Genomic DNA, 16,805 nt, shown 5'->3' with positions numbered 1-16,805 from the left:
TATATTCGCTCTCCCCGCAGTAGATCCTTCCCCACTTTCTCGAAGCTTCTTGTCCTCTCCCTCCCTCCCTCCTTCCCACATCGCCCGTGAAGGCGCTTCGCCATATCCGCGCTCCCGTCCGCCGCCAGTAAGTAGCCCCGCCCTATCCTTCCGTTCCAACCCCCTCGTCTCCCCGCGGCCCGTCCGCCCGCCGGTAAGCAGTCGCGGCTCCTTGCGCGACCAGTCCCGTCGGGCTCGGCCATCGCGGCTCCTTGCGTAGGGACGGCGGATTTGGCCGGCGGGCTGCACGATAAGCCAGTGCGACTCCTTGCCGGGCGTGTCCCCGTCTGCGGCCAGCGCAGCTCTCGGCCAAGGCTCGGCCAAAGTAGCCAATTGATTGAGAAAGACCGTTTATTGTCAATCTAACTCTGTCATCCAAACACCACTTTGGTTAGAGTCAGGGTTAGTTCAGTGTTAAAATCTAACTCTAACCTCTAACCGAGTTAGAGTATCCAAACAGGGCCACTGTATTAGTCTTTATCGGAAAAAAGTTACTGTGCTAGTACTAATTGTTTTTTATACCATATACAGGCAATGGGAGTATTAACTGTTTTTTTATATCACTTGAATTCTTGCATGACATTCCTTTTAAATTGTAAAAAGGTATGTTCAAATATGGACCGCCGATGACTTCATTATCAAGTGATACCTGTTAGATGTTTTTGTAAGGTGTAGAATGTGTGTCTACTTTTGATATGAGTGTTAAAAAAGAATGATATGTTTGTGGATATCTGTCATCATATAATCAGTTGTATGTAGCAGCTGGCAGGAGAGCACAGTCATGCCGTTTTATCCATTGTCATGGCATCCATTCGCCACGAAATTAAATGCCATTCATGTGCTCCTTGCAAAACTGCAGACACGATCATTGAGCACCACTGCTCCACCATCACCCACTCTACCACCATCATTACTAATGTCAAGACTCAAGTACTTACAAAAGGCTACATTATACTTTTGGGCATCCATATCTTATAGACAGTTCCGTTAAATAATTAGGCCTACCCTAACTATAACCCAGCAACATCCCGAAGCCAGAATAGATCATCTTGAGTACGCGCGATCTAATACACATTGCATCTTTATTTTCTTCTAGTGATAGGTTACAGAAAACACCAAATCTACAAGCCCAAACTTTCCTTTTTAATCCATTTTCTGGAAAGTATAAACAAAGGAAAAAAGCATGCATGTAGATATTGTCCGCAAAGTTTTAAAAGACCAACTGTAGTTTTCAGCGGTGTAGTGGTAAGTGCAACATAGACCTATAGCAATAGAAATCCTTTTTCTTTTGGAAGCCACTAACCAGTGAATGTCGGATTTTTAAGCAATCCCAGCAAACGTCCTTAGAACCGCCAGACCCGGTCGAACGTATGGCAATTACTTTGCGCGGCTTGGCAATTTTTCTGCCATTTATTATGCTACATGGCAATTTTCCCTTCAGAGTATGACAAATCTCTTACAAACATCATATCATGCCTATTTTATCTGTTTTCAGATGACAATTCTAGGCGTTCGCGGGGAAATCTTAAAAATCAGACGTTGGGTTTAAGGTTGTGTTCGGCAAACCCTCCGCTCCTTCGCTACGGAGTGGACCGCGCGGAGCACCCTGCCAGCCGCTCGCTGAAATATAACTGCATGCCGCTCCGATCCGCAGCGGAGTTGCAGAGCGGAGGGATTCGGAACGGCTTTTAAGTGTTCCCATTTCCATTTTTTTGTTGTAAAAATACCATTGAAACCCTTGTGCTAAAGGGAAAGATAGGCTAGGAGCACACACATGCATTTTTTTACACGCGGTTGACGTGACCACGGCGCAACGCAAGGCACAGAACGCATGTTCCAACCCCCGGCAGCCCGAGGAAGTGAAAACCAAGAAGGGCCAAGCACGGCCGGAAGTGGCAAAGCACCCCCGGCCCCCGCGCGACCCAGCAGCCTCGACTCCACAACATAGCGGCGGCATCGGCATCGAGCATCCAAGTCGAGCCTGAGCTTGAGGAGGCATAATCACACCAGGCCGCGCCTGCCTACTACTACCACCGGAACCGGACGCGCCACTTGCCCACCCCCCTCGTGCCCGCAGCGCTGCGTGCGCTTCCCTTTCCCACCGTCCCTTTCGCCCCGCACCCTGTCGGAGACCGACGCTCCTCCCCCTCCCCTCCCCTCCCTTCCTCCTCGCCACGCGCCTCGGCGTCGCCTCCACTCCTCCTCCTCCTCCCCGTCACTCCCCTCGGCCGCCCTCTTCCGTGCGGAGGCGGCAACCTGTGACGCCCCAAAGTCGGCGCACCTGCTCCCACTGGGAAAGTAGCCGTTGCGGCGTCGCATTTATAGCGACCGCCAGGCGTCACGATGGCCGCGCCCCGGCGGTGAGGACGAGGAGGAGCGCGCTCGGTGGGTGGAGATGCCGCTGGTCAGGTTCGAGGTGCGGAATGAGGTCGGGCTCGGGGACCCCGGGCTGTACGGCGGCGCGGGAGCCGGCAAGAGAGGCGGCGTTGCCGGCGCCGCCGGGGAGGCCGAGCCCAAGGCGCTGCTCGAGGGCGTCGCCGTCGCGGGCCTCGTCGGGATCCTGCGCCAGCTCGGAGATCTCGCGGAGTAAGCCCGCTCCCCTTCCCTCGTCCCCGCTGCTCTCTCTCTGCCTCGCTGTCTGATTTCAGTTGTTCGTGCGTGATTTGATTCGGCGTGTCTGTCTGTGTGTTTCCAGCCTTCCAGTGTGGGATCTGGCGCGCTCCGTGTGTACTAATTTTGGCGGGCAGCCGCAGTTGCGGAAGTGTTTCGTCGCTGGTTAGTGTAGTTGAGGTGTTTGTGCTTGAGATTGGGGGTGATTGGAAGGTAGTGGGATCTGGTGTTGAGCTGGTTGCATTCGATTACGCGAGATTAAGTGCCGGGTTATAGGAATCATGGCAGGGTTTCCGCTCGCCGGTTATTGACAAAGTAGCAGTGCTGCCTGGCTGGAAGTGGATATTTCGTTTTGGGCACCGGTGGCTTTTGAGCTCATTTTCCGAAATAGCATTAGGATTGGGTCGGGTAGAACCAAATTGTGTGTCTTCAGAGCGTTATACGAGCTAACCTCTATAATCAGGTGGTTTTTCACCGCCTTTGCTAGGTTTTTGGAGGCATGCTTTGCTGAATTGGTAGGAACTATTGGTGTAGTCTAGGTATTCCATGTTTTGGGTAAGATCCCATGTTAGGATGAATTTATCTTATTAAGACCGTGTCTTTTCTTTGCGATGTAGACTGTGATTCTGAAAAATTCCTGTTCTAGACGGTCTATTGGGTGGTTGAGTGAATTCGTAGATGTATCTTGTGAATGCTTGGGGCTAATGTGCAAGTGTTTCCATGGCTGCTGTCAATTTCTACTGGTTGTTGATCGAAAACTGTCATCGCTCTTGGGAAGTCATTTTTACGATTTTACCGTTTTTATTATTTGTCATTGCATTGCCTATTTCGCCCCAAATTTTAATGCCATATGCTTATGACAATGTCAGAATTGATCTGCTAGCTTTGAGTTGACTCAAGGAATGCTATAAATTCTCTAATATTCATCTTAAATTGTTAACATTTAGTTCACTAAGCCTGAGATATTCTTTGGTCATACCAGATTTGCAGCAGATGTTTTTCATGACCTACATGAGCAAGTTATAACTACATCGGCTAGGGGGCGTAAGGTACTGACTCGAGTACAAAACATTGAAGCAGCACTTCCGTCTCTTGAAAAAGCTGTGAAGAATCAGAAGAGCCATATACATTTTGCTTATGTACCAGGTAGTTACTTCATCAATGACTATACATGTGTTCACAAGTAGAAATATAGAAAATCGAGCTAAGGATTCTTACGCACATTTTAGTCATCAATAATCATTTTGCCCATATTTAGTTCCCACTAATTTATCGAAGTGTATTGATAGTAGTTGAAGTTGGCTGATGTTGACTTCATCATACTGATATGAGTGTTAGCAGTGGCAATCTGAAATCAGAGCAAACTTGCAAAACAAAAAATGGCAACTGATTGAGGTTGGTGTCACTAAATCAGTACAAACCTTTTTGGGTAATAAGTTAATCTGTCCATAATGTTAGAGCAGTCCTGGCTGGCAGTAATAAATAATCGATCTAACTTTTGCTTTACCATTACGGGACCAACATGGTAGAAAACGGCTCATTTGTAACAGAGTCTCATAATCAACTGTCTCTTGACCATAACCAACAATTTGGTATAAGATTATCGTGCAGCTTTACTTAATTTGCTAATTAAATGCAGGCTCTGACTGGCACACACAACTTCAAAACGAGCAAAATCATCTCCTATCCAGTGATTTGCCTCGGTTTATGATGGATTCCTATGAAGAATGTCGAGACCCTCCACGACTTTACCTTCTCGACAAGTAAGTATGCTTGTTTTCTTTTTTTCAAGTGATTTTGGGTATCTAACATGATTTATTTTCAGATTCGATAATGCTGGTGCTGGGGCTTGTTTGAAGAGATATTCTGACCCATCATACTTCAAGAAATCATGGGATGTGATGAGAGCAGACAAGACTGCACATCTCCAAAAAGAAAGGAAATCTCATAAAATCAAGGTTCTATTTCTCGTTTTCTGCATCCGAAGATCAATGTCTATGCATAGCTATTTTAGTCAATACACAGGCACAACTAACTTGAAATCAATTTATTTGTGTTGTTACCGCTCCAGTCTAATCTATGAGCATGTCAACCATTATGTACTAATCTGAAATTAACTATCACTGTTATTTAATCCACTTCAAGTCTTTATTGCTAATTCATTGCTGAGCTACCGTGCTTCATTATTGGATGGTTGTGGCTTATTGGTGTTAGTTTGGCAGATGCAAGTTTTTTTTTTCCTTGTTGGTAACTCTATGCTGAAAGACTCGATTGAACTTGGACAGAGAAAAGGATCACGCCTAAAAGAACCATATCATGGACAAGCCACATCCAGGTATAGGAATGGTGAATTGCAGCGCGCACTCACTGCTGTTCAACTTACCAGCAGGTTTTACACACAAATCCCGAACTCGAAGATACAACAACTGCATATATGTTTTCATCGTCCATGACTTTGTTTTTCTTGTGTATTTAATAATACATCTAGGACAGTACTCATAGTAATTCTTTTGCAGCAGGCAGTGTGCATCTCCCAGCATGGATGGCCGGAGTTTTTCAGAGCATAGATCTACATCTGATGCAAGATCCAACCCTGACAATATAAGCAGATCTTCTTCATTCAGTTCAAAGGCACGACTAAGTTTTGCAGAACAAGCTTCAGATACAAAACCTTCTGTAGTTCCTCATGAGAATGGTCATGGCAAGCTGTCAAATACTGATACGCACAAGCTTAATGATGGCTCTTCTCCCATCTTGCTTAGCGGGAACAGGGAAGATGATCTGGGTGATGATTCGAAGCAAGGTTCCCTGTCAGATGAGATGAATGCTAGGTCACCTTCTGTTGAATGGCATGAAAAGACTGCAATTGTTATGACTACAAGTTCTGTCTACTGTGATGATGTTGTCATGGACAGGGCTGAAAGTGCAGAAACTAAACATATTAAGCCCGTGCAGCGAGAATTTGATCATAGTGAGATGGAGACCTTGGAGCAGCAGGGGGCCTTACTTCAGAAGGCAAAGTTGTTACTATCATCAGGCTTAAACCACCGTGATGAAGTCCCCAGTGAAACAGATAACTACATGGATGCACTTAACACACTTGAATCCGAGACAGAGACTGAAGTTGACTTTCAAACTAAAAAACAAGGGAAGCTAGTACATTCCTTCAATGCTCATGCACCTCAAATAGAGTCGGCAGATAATATCGTCTCACAGCTTCCTGATTCTTCTCCCGCTGAGTTTCCTGATACAAGTCCAAATTCCAGAATGTTACATACTTTTGAAAGAACTGCCAATTTCCCCAGTTTGTCAAGTGCAGATGCTCCGGATATTTCACAGCATACATTGTCAGGTTATACAGATATACATCCTAATGAATGGTCATCTGTTACCACCATCCCTGAGAATAATGCAAATGAGGCTGCTGGAGACCCCACTGAAATTTCAGAACCGGCACTGCAAGCATATACAGCTACACCACCCAATCAAAGCCCCCCTCATGCAAATGACATTCCTGAGAGTAAGGCAGAAGTTGCCCCCAGAGATTCTCCTGAGATTTCAAAACCAGGGCTGTCAACCTATGCAGTTTTTCCTCCCAACAAGGAGTCTGTTGTCAATCAGATCCCTGAGAATAATGTAGAAGATGCGTTAGAAGATGGTACCGTTGAAAGCACTAGTTGTCTTGTACCGGAACCTGCGATTTCTTTTGCTCCAACTAGTGAGGCATCTCCTGCAAAAATCTTACCTGGTGATACCACCGGTAACTCTGTAATTTCAGAAAAGAGTCCTCAGGATTATCCTGGAGAAAATCATCAGGAATTTGGTGGCTGTGGCATGGCTGAAGTGTCTAATTCACAGACCATGCCTTTGAACGAGTCATCAGAGAATGGATCTGCAACCCAACACCTTCCCACACATGCTCCTACTAGTTCTGTAGAATTATCCTCTGTTAAGCTCTGGACAAATGCTGGGCTCTTCGGACTTGAACCGTCTAAGCCTCCAGTTGGCATATGTCCTGGTTCTGCAAGCCAAAGCTACTCAGAGACTAATCAATCAGCCATAAGAACACCTGATGCAGTTTATGGTCAAACAGACCGGCCCTCAGATTCTTCCACATATTTCGAGCACAGGGAGCACAAAAATTTGAATGGCAAGCAAGCTTCAATAAGTGAGCTCCTAGAATCTGAAGGTAATGCTGAAAATGGTGCTGGAACATACTCTGGCACTGACTTGGCTGGAAGGAATAACTTGGACGTGGTGTCTGCATCAAGCTTCTCGAGCATTGCACAAAGATTCCTTGCCAATACACTTCAGAGAAGAACTTCTCCCAAATATAATGATCTCCCTATCTCATCTGGGAGAGTGAACACTGATGCAAATGGGTTTGATGACGCTACTGTAAATTCTACTCTTGCACCAAAGGAAGCAGTATTTGAGGCATCTCAGTTTGAGAAGAAAGCAGATAATGGCATGGACGGACTGCCCAAGTCATCAATCTTCTCTAGTCGCCATTACTCTGAGAAATCATCTCCGCCACTAGAGCATATGAAAATATCCTTTCACCCCATGAGTGCATTTGAAACGTCAAAATTGAACCTAGATTTCTCTGATGGCAACCTTCATGAAAATGTTGATGATATGATGTTACCAACATTTCAGTTACTTCCAGGGTCTTCTGTCCCACAGCCCGGTAGTGGTTCTGAATCAGAAGATGACACCTTTGGTAGATCTTATAGTTATTCTTCATATGATGATCTAAGTCCACGTTTATATTCAAACTCTGAGTTGTGGGATCAAGAAGATGGAATTGGATTGGAGGATCATGAGCTGTATAATGATTCAAATCAGATAGGATCCTCCACAACACCTGTCTCTAGCTATATGGGATTCGAGCAGATGAACTTATCTGGTGAGAAGTCCACTGTTTCACTTTCAGATATTGGAGATCATAATGGACTCGGCTTGTTAGAATCCCATCCTGCTGGAGAACTTCCGAACTTTGACACTTTGATGTCAACAAGTAATCTTCAAAATGGAGATGCGCTCATTCCACATAATCCAGTCAATTTATCACCAGATGAAGATCAGATGCCGCCGCCGCCTCCTCTTCCCCCAATGCAGTGGAGGACAATGAGACAAACAACTTCCCTGGATGAAGAAAGAGACTCTACAGCTAAAGACATACTTAAGAATGCCTCAAGTCTACCACCTGTACACACTCCTGTGCAGGAACAACATCTTCCGCCGTGTGCACCACCATTTCCACAAGGAAATGTCAAGGAAGTGGTAAGACTTCACCCTTTTTTGAATACCTTGGTGTCGGTTGTCATTGTAATCTCTTGCTGATGACATTATATGAACTCTGTGCATGCAGAACCATCAGAAAGTTGATGTGATCAAAGAAACGAGTAATCTTCCTAATATATTTGAGATCGAATCAAGCTTGCTTCAGCAAATCAGGGATAAGGTTTGTTTGCTTTTTATTTTATTTTTTAAAAAATGTGATTTATTACCTATGTTCTCAGTCTGGCTACTTCCCACCAATGAGTTCGAAAGGAAAAACCGCAAGTGAAGAACCCACTTCCTCTTCCCCAGTCTGGAAGTTGGTTTTTGATAATTATTTGGTAATTTTATGGATATAAGTGACGAGCTGGCTAAATTTGTTAAAAGTGGTACTTCGTATGTGTGATATGTGTAGTCAGACCAATAGAATCAAAGTTATGGATTCATCACTACGAGCGAGTTAGCATTTTATGTTCATAAAATGAATGCCATAACAAGTACTCCGTCTGTAACTTAATATAAGATCTCTAAAAATGCCTTACAAAAAGTTACAGAGGCAGTAATATTTATAATAACAGTTAGTTAATTCTTGAACTTGAAAGGTCATTACCTAGTTTGTAGCATTTGACTGTTGTATGTGATACTGACATTTCTCCTCACTCTACATAACAAACTATTGCAGCCAGATCTGCACAAGCTGAATGGACATGAAAAGCCCAAAGCAGTATTCAATGATGTTAACAGTTTGGATGAAAGGGGGGAGTTGCTTCAGCAAATCAGGAGCAAGGTATGTCAAATATATGAACTGGTGTACTTGTGTACCACAGCTCTTCATGCCCTTTGAGATTTGTTGATTCTCTGCAGTTGCACCACAGCACACTAGAGGACCACTCACTGGTTTGTTAACATGTTTGTACAATGCAGACATTCAACTTAAGACGAACAAATGGATCTAAGACAAACACCTCATCACAGTCAACCGAGTCCACTGCCAATTCCAGCGTTGTAGCAATTTTGGAGAAGGCGAATGCAATCCGGCAGGTATGCATTGCCTTGATATTTCCCCTCGTATCAGATTTTTGGTTATTCTTCGTTCCCCCCTGATTACTTCCATGTTATCAGGCTGTGGCCAGTGATGAGGGAGGTGATGATGATAACTGGAGTGATATCAACTGAGAATGCATATGACAATCCTTTTCTGTATATGCAACTAGTACAAGATGAAGAGTGAAAATGTGAATAACACCTTTTTCTTCATTGTAATTAGATATTGTAGCTCTGCTTTTTTTAAACCTTTTTTTTAGTTCATGGTAGTGTATCTTAGATCCCTGTGGTTGTAGAGATGTTAAATCATTTCCACATCATGTAAATTTATCTTATTATTTATTAATGGTAGTGATATGGACTAATAAAGTAAGTATGTTTAGCTATCTTTTGTAGCTTTGTACTAAAATTGTCTCTTTGCATTGTTAATAAGATGGGGGTATACTGATAAAAAAAAAGTTATCCTGTCATTTGCAAGCATGTTATTTTTTTTTTGGCAAAGGCAAAATAATTCTTAAGAAGTCTCACTGCATTACCTCCATACTTTGTATTTGAGTAGCAAAATCTAAATCAGGAGATGCAATTGAATTTTCTTCATGTTAGTCAATATCACGTACTCACATTATGGGACGGAGGGAGTAGTAAGAGTTAGCACAATTTTTTATACTCCCTCCGGTCCGAATTAATTGTGTAGAGGCTGCATCAATTAGTTCGGATCGGAGGGAGTATCTACACTATTCTTCTTATGTTTGGTTAATTTAAATTTCAGACTAAGTTAATATTTTCTTACAACAGAATTCTATTCATTTGTAAGGGATGTGCAACTGAATTCTATCTCATGTCTCGGATCTTCTTAGTTCGTACTCGAGTTTTTTCGGACGGAGGGAGTAGTATGTAAGAAAGGTTGGCATTGCACTTCCCTTTTCTGGGGCTTTGAGAGATGGTAATGCATATTTTGATGATACATGATGGGCCGTTGTTATAAGACTGATCTGGTCCTCAGTTCCTGTGGCCTGTGAAGAACTGGAAGGTGGTCATTTCTACTCTTGCTGCAGCAAGTGGCCGCGCTTTGCAAATATCTGGCAATGCTACACGTACAAACGATTTACAGGCTTTTACAGGATGGTTAATCTTGATTGGTCAATAGGTGAGCGGGGCGGCCCACCCCCTTGAAAATCAGGGGGGAAGAGATTTGTGATTGGTTGTTAGATGGAAGGAGCGTGTAAAAGCGTGTAAGTCTTTGTATGTCTAGCATTTTTGGCGAATATCTGTGCAGATACCAATTGAAGCGGCATAATGTCTCATCGTCTACAGAATATTCCAAAGTCTGGATACTGGGATGCCAATTTATTATGCCATTTTTGTGAATTTCCGACGCAGATGATATTTGGTTGCATCTACTAGTTTTTATCAAATTGTTGCTGTCCAGTGTCAATACTGTCACGGAGGAAGGTTTAGCAGCTTCCCCCATGTCTCTGTTGGTCCAGTCTGCAGCTCTTCAGCCATCCTAAGCGTCGGTTCTCCAGAAGGAACAAAAAAGGGGAGCCATATTGGGCGCAGAAATTTCAGTGGCCGACTTCGCATAACCCTCACAGCAGCAGCAAAGGCCTGGAGATTTTGGTGTGCCGACTGCTGCCGTGGGCGGGTTTAGCAGCCTAGGCGGATGGAGTGGAGTACGGGTACGGCCCCGTGGTACCGGCGAAATGGTCGGCAAAAAATCGTATGGCACGCGTGGCAAAAAATCGTTAGCCACAGCGGAGACTGGGGAGATGCCAGTATTAGCAGCAGCCACCCAATGACCCAAATCCTCTTCCGCTTCCCCGCGCTGCTTAAAACCCAGAGGACGGCGTGCTCGCCGTACTCTCCCGCCATGCCCTGCTGATACGTGGCGTGTCAAGTTTTTATACGCGATGATTTCCCTCCACACCTCCCCGTTCACCCTCCTGATAAAGCTCGAGCCCGGCCGGAGGCGGCTCGCGCTGCCGCAGTATGCCGTGCTCCGCCGGCCGGCGCCGAGGAGCGTCCGCGCGGCGGCGGTGGCCGAGTCCGTCGACGCCCAGCTCCGGCAGTTCGCGCGGGGCGGGGCGACGGAGGACGACGACCGGCTGCAGAACTACGAGACCCTCCTCGTCACCCGGTTCCTCGACATCATCCAGGACCTGCACGGCAGCAACTTCAGACGAGTGGTACACAAGCAATTCATTCATTCTCCTGCACCGCGCCGCTCTATCCGACGCCAACCATTTCGTTCCACGTATCTTAGTTGATCAATCATATGAAGAGATTATTGTTGGCGCGGTGCAGGTCGAGGAGTGCCTGAGGGTGTCCGCCGAGTACCAGCGCGACTTGGGCGACCGGGCGGCGAAGCTTGGCGAGCTGGGGGCGCTGTTCACGAGCCTGGACGTGGGCGACGCCATCATGGTGTCCAGCTCCCTGTCGCACATGCTCAACCTGGCCAACCTCGCGGAGGAGATCCAGATGGTGTACCAGAAGAAGATGGAGACGAGCCGGCGCGGCGGCTTCGCCGACGAGGCCCTGGCGCCCACCGAGTCAGACATCGACGAGACCTTCCAGCGGATAGTGGGCGGGCTGGGCAAGACGCCCCAGGAGGTGTTCGACGCGCTCAGGTCCCAGACCATCGACCTCGTCTTCACCGCGCACCCCACCCAGTCCATCCGGCGCTCGCTCCTCGAGAAGCACGCCAGGTATACGTCCTAAACCAATCGATCGGCACTACTAACTTCACTGCCCTGACTAGTGAGTGCTGACGTGTGTGTTGTTCATGGCGTTGTGTCACTCAGCATCCGGACGTGCCTGACGCAGCTGTGCGTGGAGGGCGTCTCAGACAACGAGAAACAGGAGATCGACGAGGCGCTTCAGAGGGAGATCCTGGCGGCGTTCCGGACGGACGAGATTCGGCGGACGCCGCCGACGCCGCAGGACGAGATGCGGGCGGGGATGAGCTACTTCCACGACACCATCTGGAACGGCGTGCCCAAGTTCCTCCGACGCGTCGACACGGCGCTCAAGAACATCGGCATCGACGAGCGCCTCCCCTACGACGTCCCACTCATCCAGTTCTCCTCCTGGATGGGCGGCGACCGCGACGGCAACCCCAGGGTCACCCCCGAGGTCACCCGGGACGTCTGCCTGCTCGCCAGGATGATGGCCGCCAACATGTACTTCTCCAAGATGGGCAGCCTCATGTTCGAGGTGCCATTCCTCAATCTCTATGATACAAGTCGATGCCGGTTCTGTACACTGTTCTGGTTTCAGTTTCTGACGACGCCATGCATTTGCTTGTGTGCAGCTTTCTATGTGGCGCTGCAACGACGAGCTCCGGGCTCGCGCCGACGAGCTGCACCGGCTGTCCTCCCGGAAGTACGCCAAATACTACATCGGTACGCATGCCCCATCCGGTTGTGCTCACAGTCACAGACTGGATTAGCAAACATTCATGGGCTGGTTTATTCTGCAGAGTTTTGGAAGCAGATCTCTCCGCGTGAGCCCTACCGCATCATACTCGGCGATGTGAGGGACAAGCTGTACAACACCTGCGAGCGCGCTCGAGAGATCCTGTCCAATGGAGAATCGAGCATCCCAGAAGAAGATACCTACACGAGGGTCGAGGAGGTTGCCGAATTTCATTTCCACTGCAGATGAGCTTAAGAATACTTGCTAGAATCAAGCATAGTACAGTACATTTGATTGACTGTTAGTCTATGCGTGGATTTGTTGCAGTTCTTGGAGCCTCTGGAGCTGTGCTACCGATCGCTGTGCGACTGCGGGGACAAGCTGATAGCCGACGGCAGCCTGCTGGACTTCATGCGCCAGGTCTCCACCTTCGGCCTCTGCCTCCTCAAGCTGGACATCCGGCAGGAGTCGGACCGCCACATTGACGCCGTCGACGCCATCACCACGCACCTCGGCATCGGCTCCTACCGGGACTGGCCCGAGGAGCAGCGCCAGGAGTGGCTCGTCAACGAGCTCCGTGGCAACCGCCCGCTCTTCGGCCCCGACCTGCCACAGTCCGACGAGGTCGCCGACGTGCTCGGCACGTTCCGAGTCATCTCCGAGCTCCCCGCCGACAGCTTCGGGGCCTACGTCATCTCCATGGCCACCGCGCCGTCCGACGTGCTCGCCGTCGAGCTGCTGCAACGTGAGTGCGGCGTCAAGAAGCCCATGCGAGTCGTGCCGCTGTTCGAGAAGCTCGCGGACCTTCAGCAGGCGCGCGCCACCATGGAGCTCCTCTTCTCCATCGACTGGTACAAGGAGAGGATCAACGGCAAGCAGGAGATCATGATCGGGTACTCGGACTCGGGCAAGGACGCCGGCCGGCTGTCGGCGGCGTGGTATCTCTACAAGGCCCAGGAGGAGATCGTGGACGTGGCCGAGCAGCACGGCGTGAAGCTCACCATCTTCCACGGCCGGGGCGGCACCGTGGGGCGCGGCGGGGGGCCGAGCCACCTCGCCATCCTGTCGCAGCCGCCCAACACCGTCAACGGCTCGCTCCGCGTGACCGTCCAGGGCGAGGTGATCGAGAAGTCGTTCGGGGAGGATAACCTCTGCTTCCGCACGCTGCAGAGGTTCACGGCGGCGACGCTGGAGCACGGCATGAACCCGCCCGTGTCCCCGAAGCCGGAGTGGCGTGCGCTGCTGGACGACATGGCCACGGTGGCCACCGAGGAGTACCGGTCCATCGTGTTCCAGGAGCCGCGCTTCGTGGAGTACTTCCGGTCGGCGACGCCGGAGACGGAGTACGGGCGGATGAACATCGGCAGCCGGCCGTCGAAGCGGAAGCCGGGCGGCGGCATCGAGTCGCTGCGCGCCATCCCGTGGATCTTCGCGTGGACGCAGACGCGGTTCCACCTCCCCGTGTGGCTGGGCTTCGGCGCCGCGTTCCGGCACGCCATGGACAAGCCCGGCGGCCTCGCCACGCTCCGTGAGATGTACGACGAGTGGCCATTCTTCCGCGTCACCATCGACCTCCTCGAGATGGTCTTCGCCAAGGGCGACCCCGGCATCGCCGCGCTCTACGACAAGCTCCTCGTCCCCCAAGACCTATGGCCCTTCGGCGAGCAGCTCAGAGCCAACTACGCCGAGACACAGAGCCTCCTCCTGAAGGTAAATGAGCTCTCGATCGACGTGGCCACCTTCGGCTGCTTGCAACATTGCAGACGATGAGATGAGATCATGTCACCATTGATGTGCATTTCTTGAACTTGCAACTTGCATGGGTAGGTTGCTGGGCACGAAGACCTGCTGGAGAGCGACCCGTACCTGAGGCAGCGGCTGTTGCTGCGGGACTCGTACATCACGGCGCTGAACGTGTGCCAGGCGTACACTCTGAAGAGGATCAGGGACGGCGAGTTCAGGCCGGCGACGCGACCGCCGCTGTCCAAGGAGTTCATCGACGAGACGGCAGAGAGCTTGATGGAGCTCAACCCCAGCAGCGAGTACGACCCCGGGCTGGAGGACACGCTCATCCTCACCATGAAGGGAATCGCCGCGGGCATGCAGAACACGGGCTGATAATGGATTTTGGGGTGGACTTTCGTGGATTTGTGACCTTTTTTTTCCTTCTGAATAGTAGAAGTCGATCGGCGAAAGTGAAAATTGTAAGATTTGTTAGGAAGCGTTGAACCCTTTGCTCGGGTCGCATGTGTATTTATAGAAGGATTGCCGTGACTTATAAGGTTTGGAATATCGCTAGGATTCTTTCAGAGTACATCGAGAGATATATGACTTGAAGAGGAAGACTAGAACAGAAGAAGAGATAGAATCAGAAAACAGTTTAAACAGCTACCTCTACGAACTCTATTCTAACATCCTCCCTCAATCCAAACCTATGAAAATTTCTCTAGGTTTAGATTGTACTTGAACTCATTCAATCTCCTCGTAGTAAGTGGTTTGGTGAAGCCATCAGCAAGTTGATCTCCTGTAGGAATAAACTTGATGTCAAGTAGCTTTCGTGCTACTCTTTCTCTCACAAAATAAAAATCAACCTCTATGTGTTTCGTACGTGCATGGAACACAGGATTTGCTGAAAGGTAAGTTGCACCAATATTGTCACACCATAACCTTGTAGCTTGTGGAGTCTTGATTCCCAACTCATACAAAAGAGTTTGAATCCACATAACTTCGGCAGTTGCATTGGCAAGGGCTTTGTATTCTGCTTCAGTACTTGATCTTGACACAGTAACTTGTTTCCTTGCACTCCATGACACGAGGTTTGATCCCAAAAATACAACAAAACCACCTGTTGACCATCTATCACCAGGACACCCTGCCCAGTCAGCATCTGAATATGCACTAACTAGCATGGATGGCGATTTAACAATCTTGATTCCAAGTCCCATTGTAAACTTTAGATACCTCATAATTCTCTTTAGTGCAGTCCAATGAACTGTACTTGGTGCATGCAAAAACTGACACACTTTGTTGACAGAATATGAAATATCAAGCCTAGTCAACGTTAAATATTGTAGAGCACCGACAACACTCCTATAGTTTGTTGCATCACTCGGTCCAAGTAATTCACCTCCTTCAACTGTAAGTTTCTCAGAAGTGGAAAGTGGTGTACTTACTGGTTTGCAATGTTCTAGTCCTACCCTCTTTAAAATATTTGTGGTGTATTTCTCTTGTGTAAGAAGTATTCCATCCTTGATCTGTTTTACCTCTATGCCAAGAAAATAATGAAGATCTTTGAGTGAAAACTCCACATTAAGATCACGAAGCAGACAGGTAGTGGCCTCTGAACTGGAACTAGCAACAATTATATCATCAACATAAACAAAAACAAACATAGAGATGTTGCCTTTGTGATAGAAGAATAATAAGGTATCTGCCTTGCTTGGAATAAAACCGAGTTGTTGTAACTCAGTGCTCAACCTGGAGTACCAGGCTCTTGGGGCCTGTTTTAAGCCATACAAAGTTTTGTCCAACTTACAGACAAAATGAGGTGTGCTTTTATTTTCATACCCTGGTGGTTGCCGCATGAATACTTCTTCCTCAAGAACACCATGGAGAAACGCGTTCTGGACGTCTAGCTAACGTAAACTCCACCCTCTGGAAATAGCAATAGATAATACAAGTCGAATAGTAGCTGCCTTGACAACATGGCTAAAAGTATCCTCATAATCAATTCCAAATCTTTGTTTAAACCCTTTTGCAACCAATCTAGCCTTGTATCTATCTATACTTCCATCAGATTTTATTTTGATCTTATAAACCCACTTGCAATCAATCAAATTCTTTCCCTTTGTTGGAGGTACAAGATGCCATGTTTTATTTTTCATGAGTGATTGATATTCATTGTCCATAGCCCCTTTCCATTCTTTGTGAGCAAGAGCTTCGGCTAAATGAGTAGGTTCACCTGAACTAGTAAGAAACGCATACTTGCGAGGATCATACCTTACTGTATCGTCCTTGTATTCTTTAGGCTTGAATACTCCAGATTTTGACCTGGTATGGCGCTGAGGATTTTGAAGTGACACATGTGTGGCGGCTGTTGTAGTTTCTATATCACCAGAACCGGCCACGGAAGATCCAGCCGCCGAATCTCCCTGGACTGCCGTGCCGCAGGGCTCCAGACCTGAGATGGGCACAGGATCCAGCGAGATCCGCCTCGTATCAAGCGCCTCAGCAGGGGAATCCCGCATGGCACTGTTGGCGGGGTCCACTCCGGTCGGGCTGTCGGCCCTAGAGCGCGCCAGCTTCCTTGTGGCGCGTGCGGACGGGCTGCGCCCCGCGCCGTCTGGGTCCACACCTGGACCGCGGTTGGTCACGGGCTCGGCAGGCGGACTGGTCCCACCACCACTTGGTGCTTC

The 16,805-nt window shown here is 48.3% G+C and overlaps 2 protein-coding genes across 3 annotated transcripts; both read left to right on the top strand.

Annotated features, from left to right (window-relative positions):
* Positions 1 to 2,041: 2,041 nt before the first annotated feature.
* LOC119275449 (SCAR-like protein 2) lies at positions 2,042 to 9,364 on the top strand. Of its 2 annotated transcripts, none has more exons than XM_037556298.1 (10): positions 2,042 to 2,625; positions 3,632 to 3,795; positions 4,289 to 4,412; positions 4,475 to 4,607; positions 4,935 to 5,038; positions 5,169 to 7,935; positions 8,024 to 8,116; positions 8,615 to 8,719; positions 8,857 to 8,973; positions 9,055 to 9,364. In XM_037556298.1, exons 1-10 carry the CDS (start codon positions 2,435 to 2,437, stop codon positions 9,106 to 9,108), a joined length of 3,852 nt encoding a protein of 1,283 aa, XP_037412195.1. In that variant the 5' UTR covers positions 2,042 to 2,434; the 3' UTR covers positions 9,109 to 9,364. The 2 variants fall into 2 exon arrangements, with proteins under 2 accessions (XP_037412195.1, XP_037412194.1); XM_037556297.1 differs by having other exon boundaries at positions 2,043 to 2,625; positions 5,166 to 7,935.
* A 1,423-nt stretch (positions 9,365 to 10,787) lies between these two features.
* LOC119275450 (phosphoenolpyruvate carboxylase 1-like) lies at positions 10,788 to 14,727 on the top strand. The gene is made up of 7 exons (XM_037556300.1): positions 10,788 to 11,162; positions 11,281 to 11,681; positions 11,778 to 12,189; positions 12,287 to 12,377; positions 12,455 to 12,609; positions 12,718 to 14,100; positions 14,218 to 14,727. The coding sequence occupies exons 1-7, from the start codon at positions 10,887 to 10,889 to the stop codon at positions 14,506 to 14,508; spliced, it is 3,009 nt and encodes a 1,002-aa protein (XP_037412197.1). The 5' UTR covers positions 10,788 to 10,886; the 3' UTR covers positions 14,509 to 14,727.
* Positions 14,728 to 16,805: the final 2,078 nt, after the last annotated feature.

The sequence above is a fragment of the Triticum dicoccoides genome, chromosome 3B (genome assembly GCF_002162155.2).
Source record: "Triticum dicoccoides isolate Atlit2015 ecotype Zavitan chromosome 3B, WEW_v2.0, whole genome shotgun sequence".
Classification (NCBI taxonomy): Eukaryota; Viridiplantae; Streptophyta; class Magnoliopsida; order Poales; family Poaceae; genus Triticum; species Triticum dicoccoides.
Note: the sequence above shows the minus strand (reverse complement) of the source record. Positions and strands in the feature narration are given on the sequence as shown.

What these genes read in the sequence shown, in the direction of transcription:
- LOC119275449 (XM_037556297.1), top strand. Translation starts at nt 2,435, where the DNA reads ATGCCGCTGGTCAGGTTCGAGGTGCGGAATGAGGTCGGGCTCGGGGAC. An exon ending in CAGCTCGGAGATCTCGCGGA is followed by an intron (nt 2,626 to 3,631) that starts GTAAGCCCGCTC and finishes TGGTCATACCAG; the next exon opens with ATTTGCAGCAGATGTTTTTC. An exon ending in CGACTTTACCTTCTCGACAA is followed by an intron (nt 4,413 to 4,474) that starts GTAAGTATGCTT and finishes ATTTATTTTCAG; the next exon opens with ATTCGATAATGCTGGTGCTG.
- LOC119275450 (XM_037556300.1), top strand. Translation starts at nt 10,887, where the DNA reads ATGATTTCCCTCCACACCTCCCCGTTCACCCTCCTGATAAAGCTCGAG. An exon ending in GTACGCCAAATACTACATCG is followed by an intron (nt 12,378 to 12,454) that starts GTACGCATGCCC and finishes TTTATTCTGCAG; the next exon opens with AGTTTTGGAAGCAGATCTCT. An exon ending in CCTACACGAGGGTCGAGGAG is followed by an intron (nt 12,610 to 12,717) that starts GTTGCCGAATTT and finishes GATTTGTTGCAG; the next exon opens with TTCTTGGAGCCTCTGGAGCT.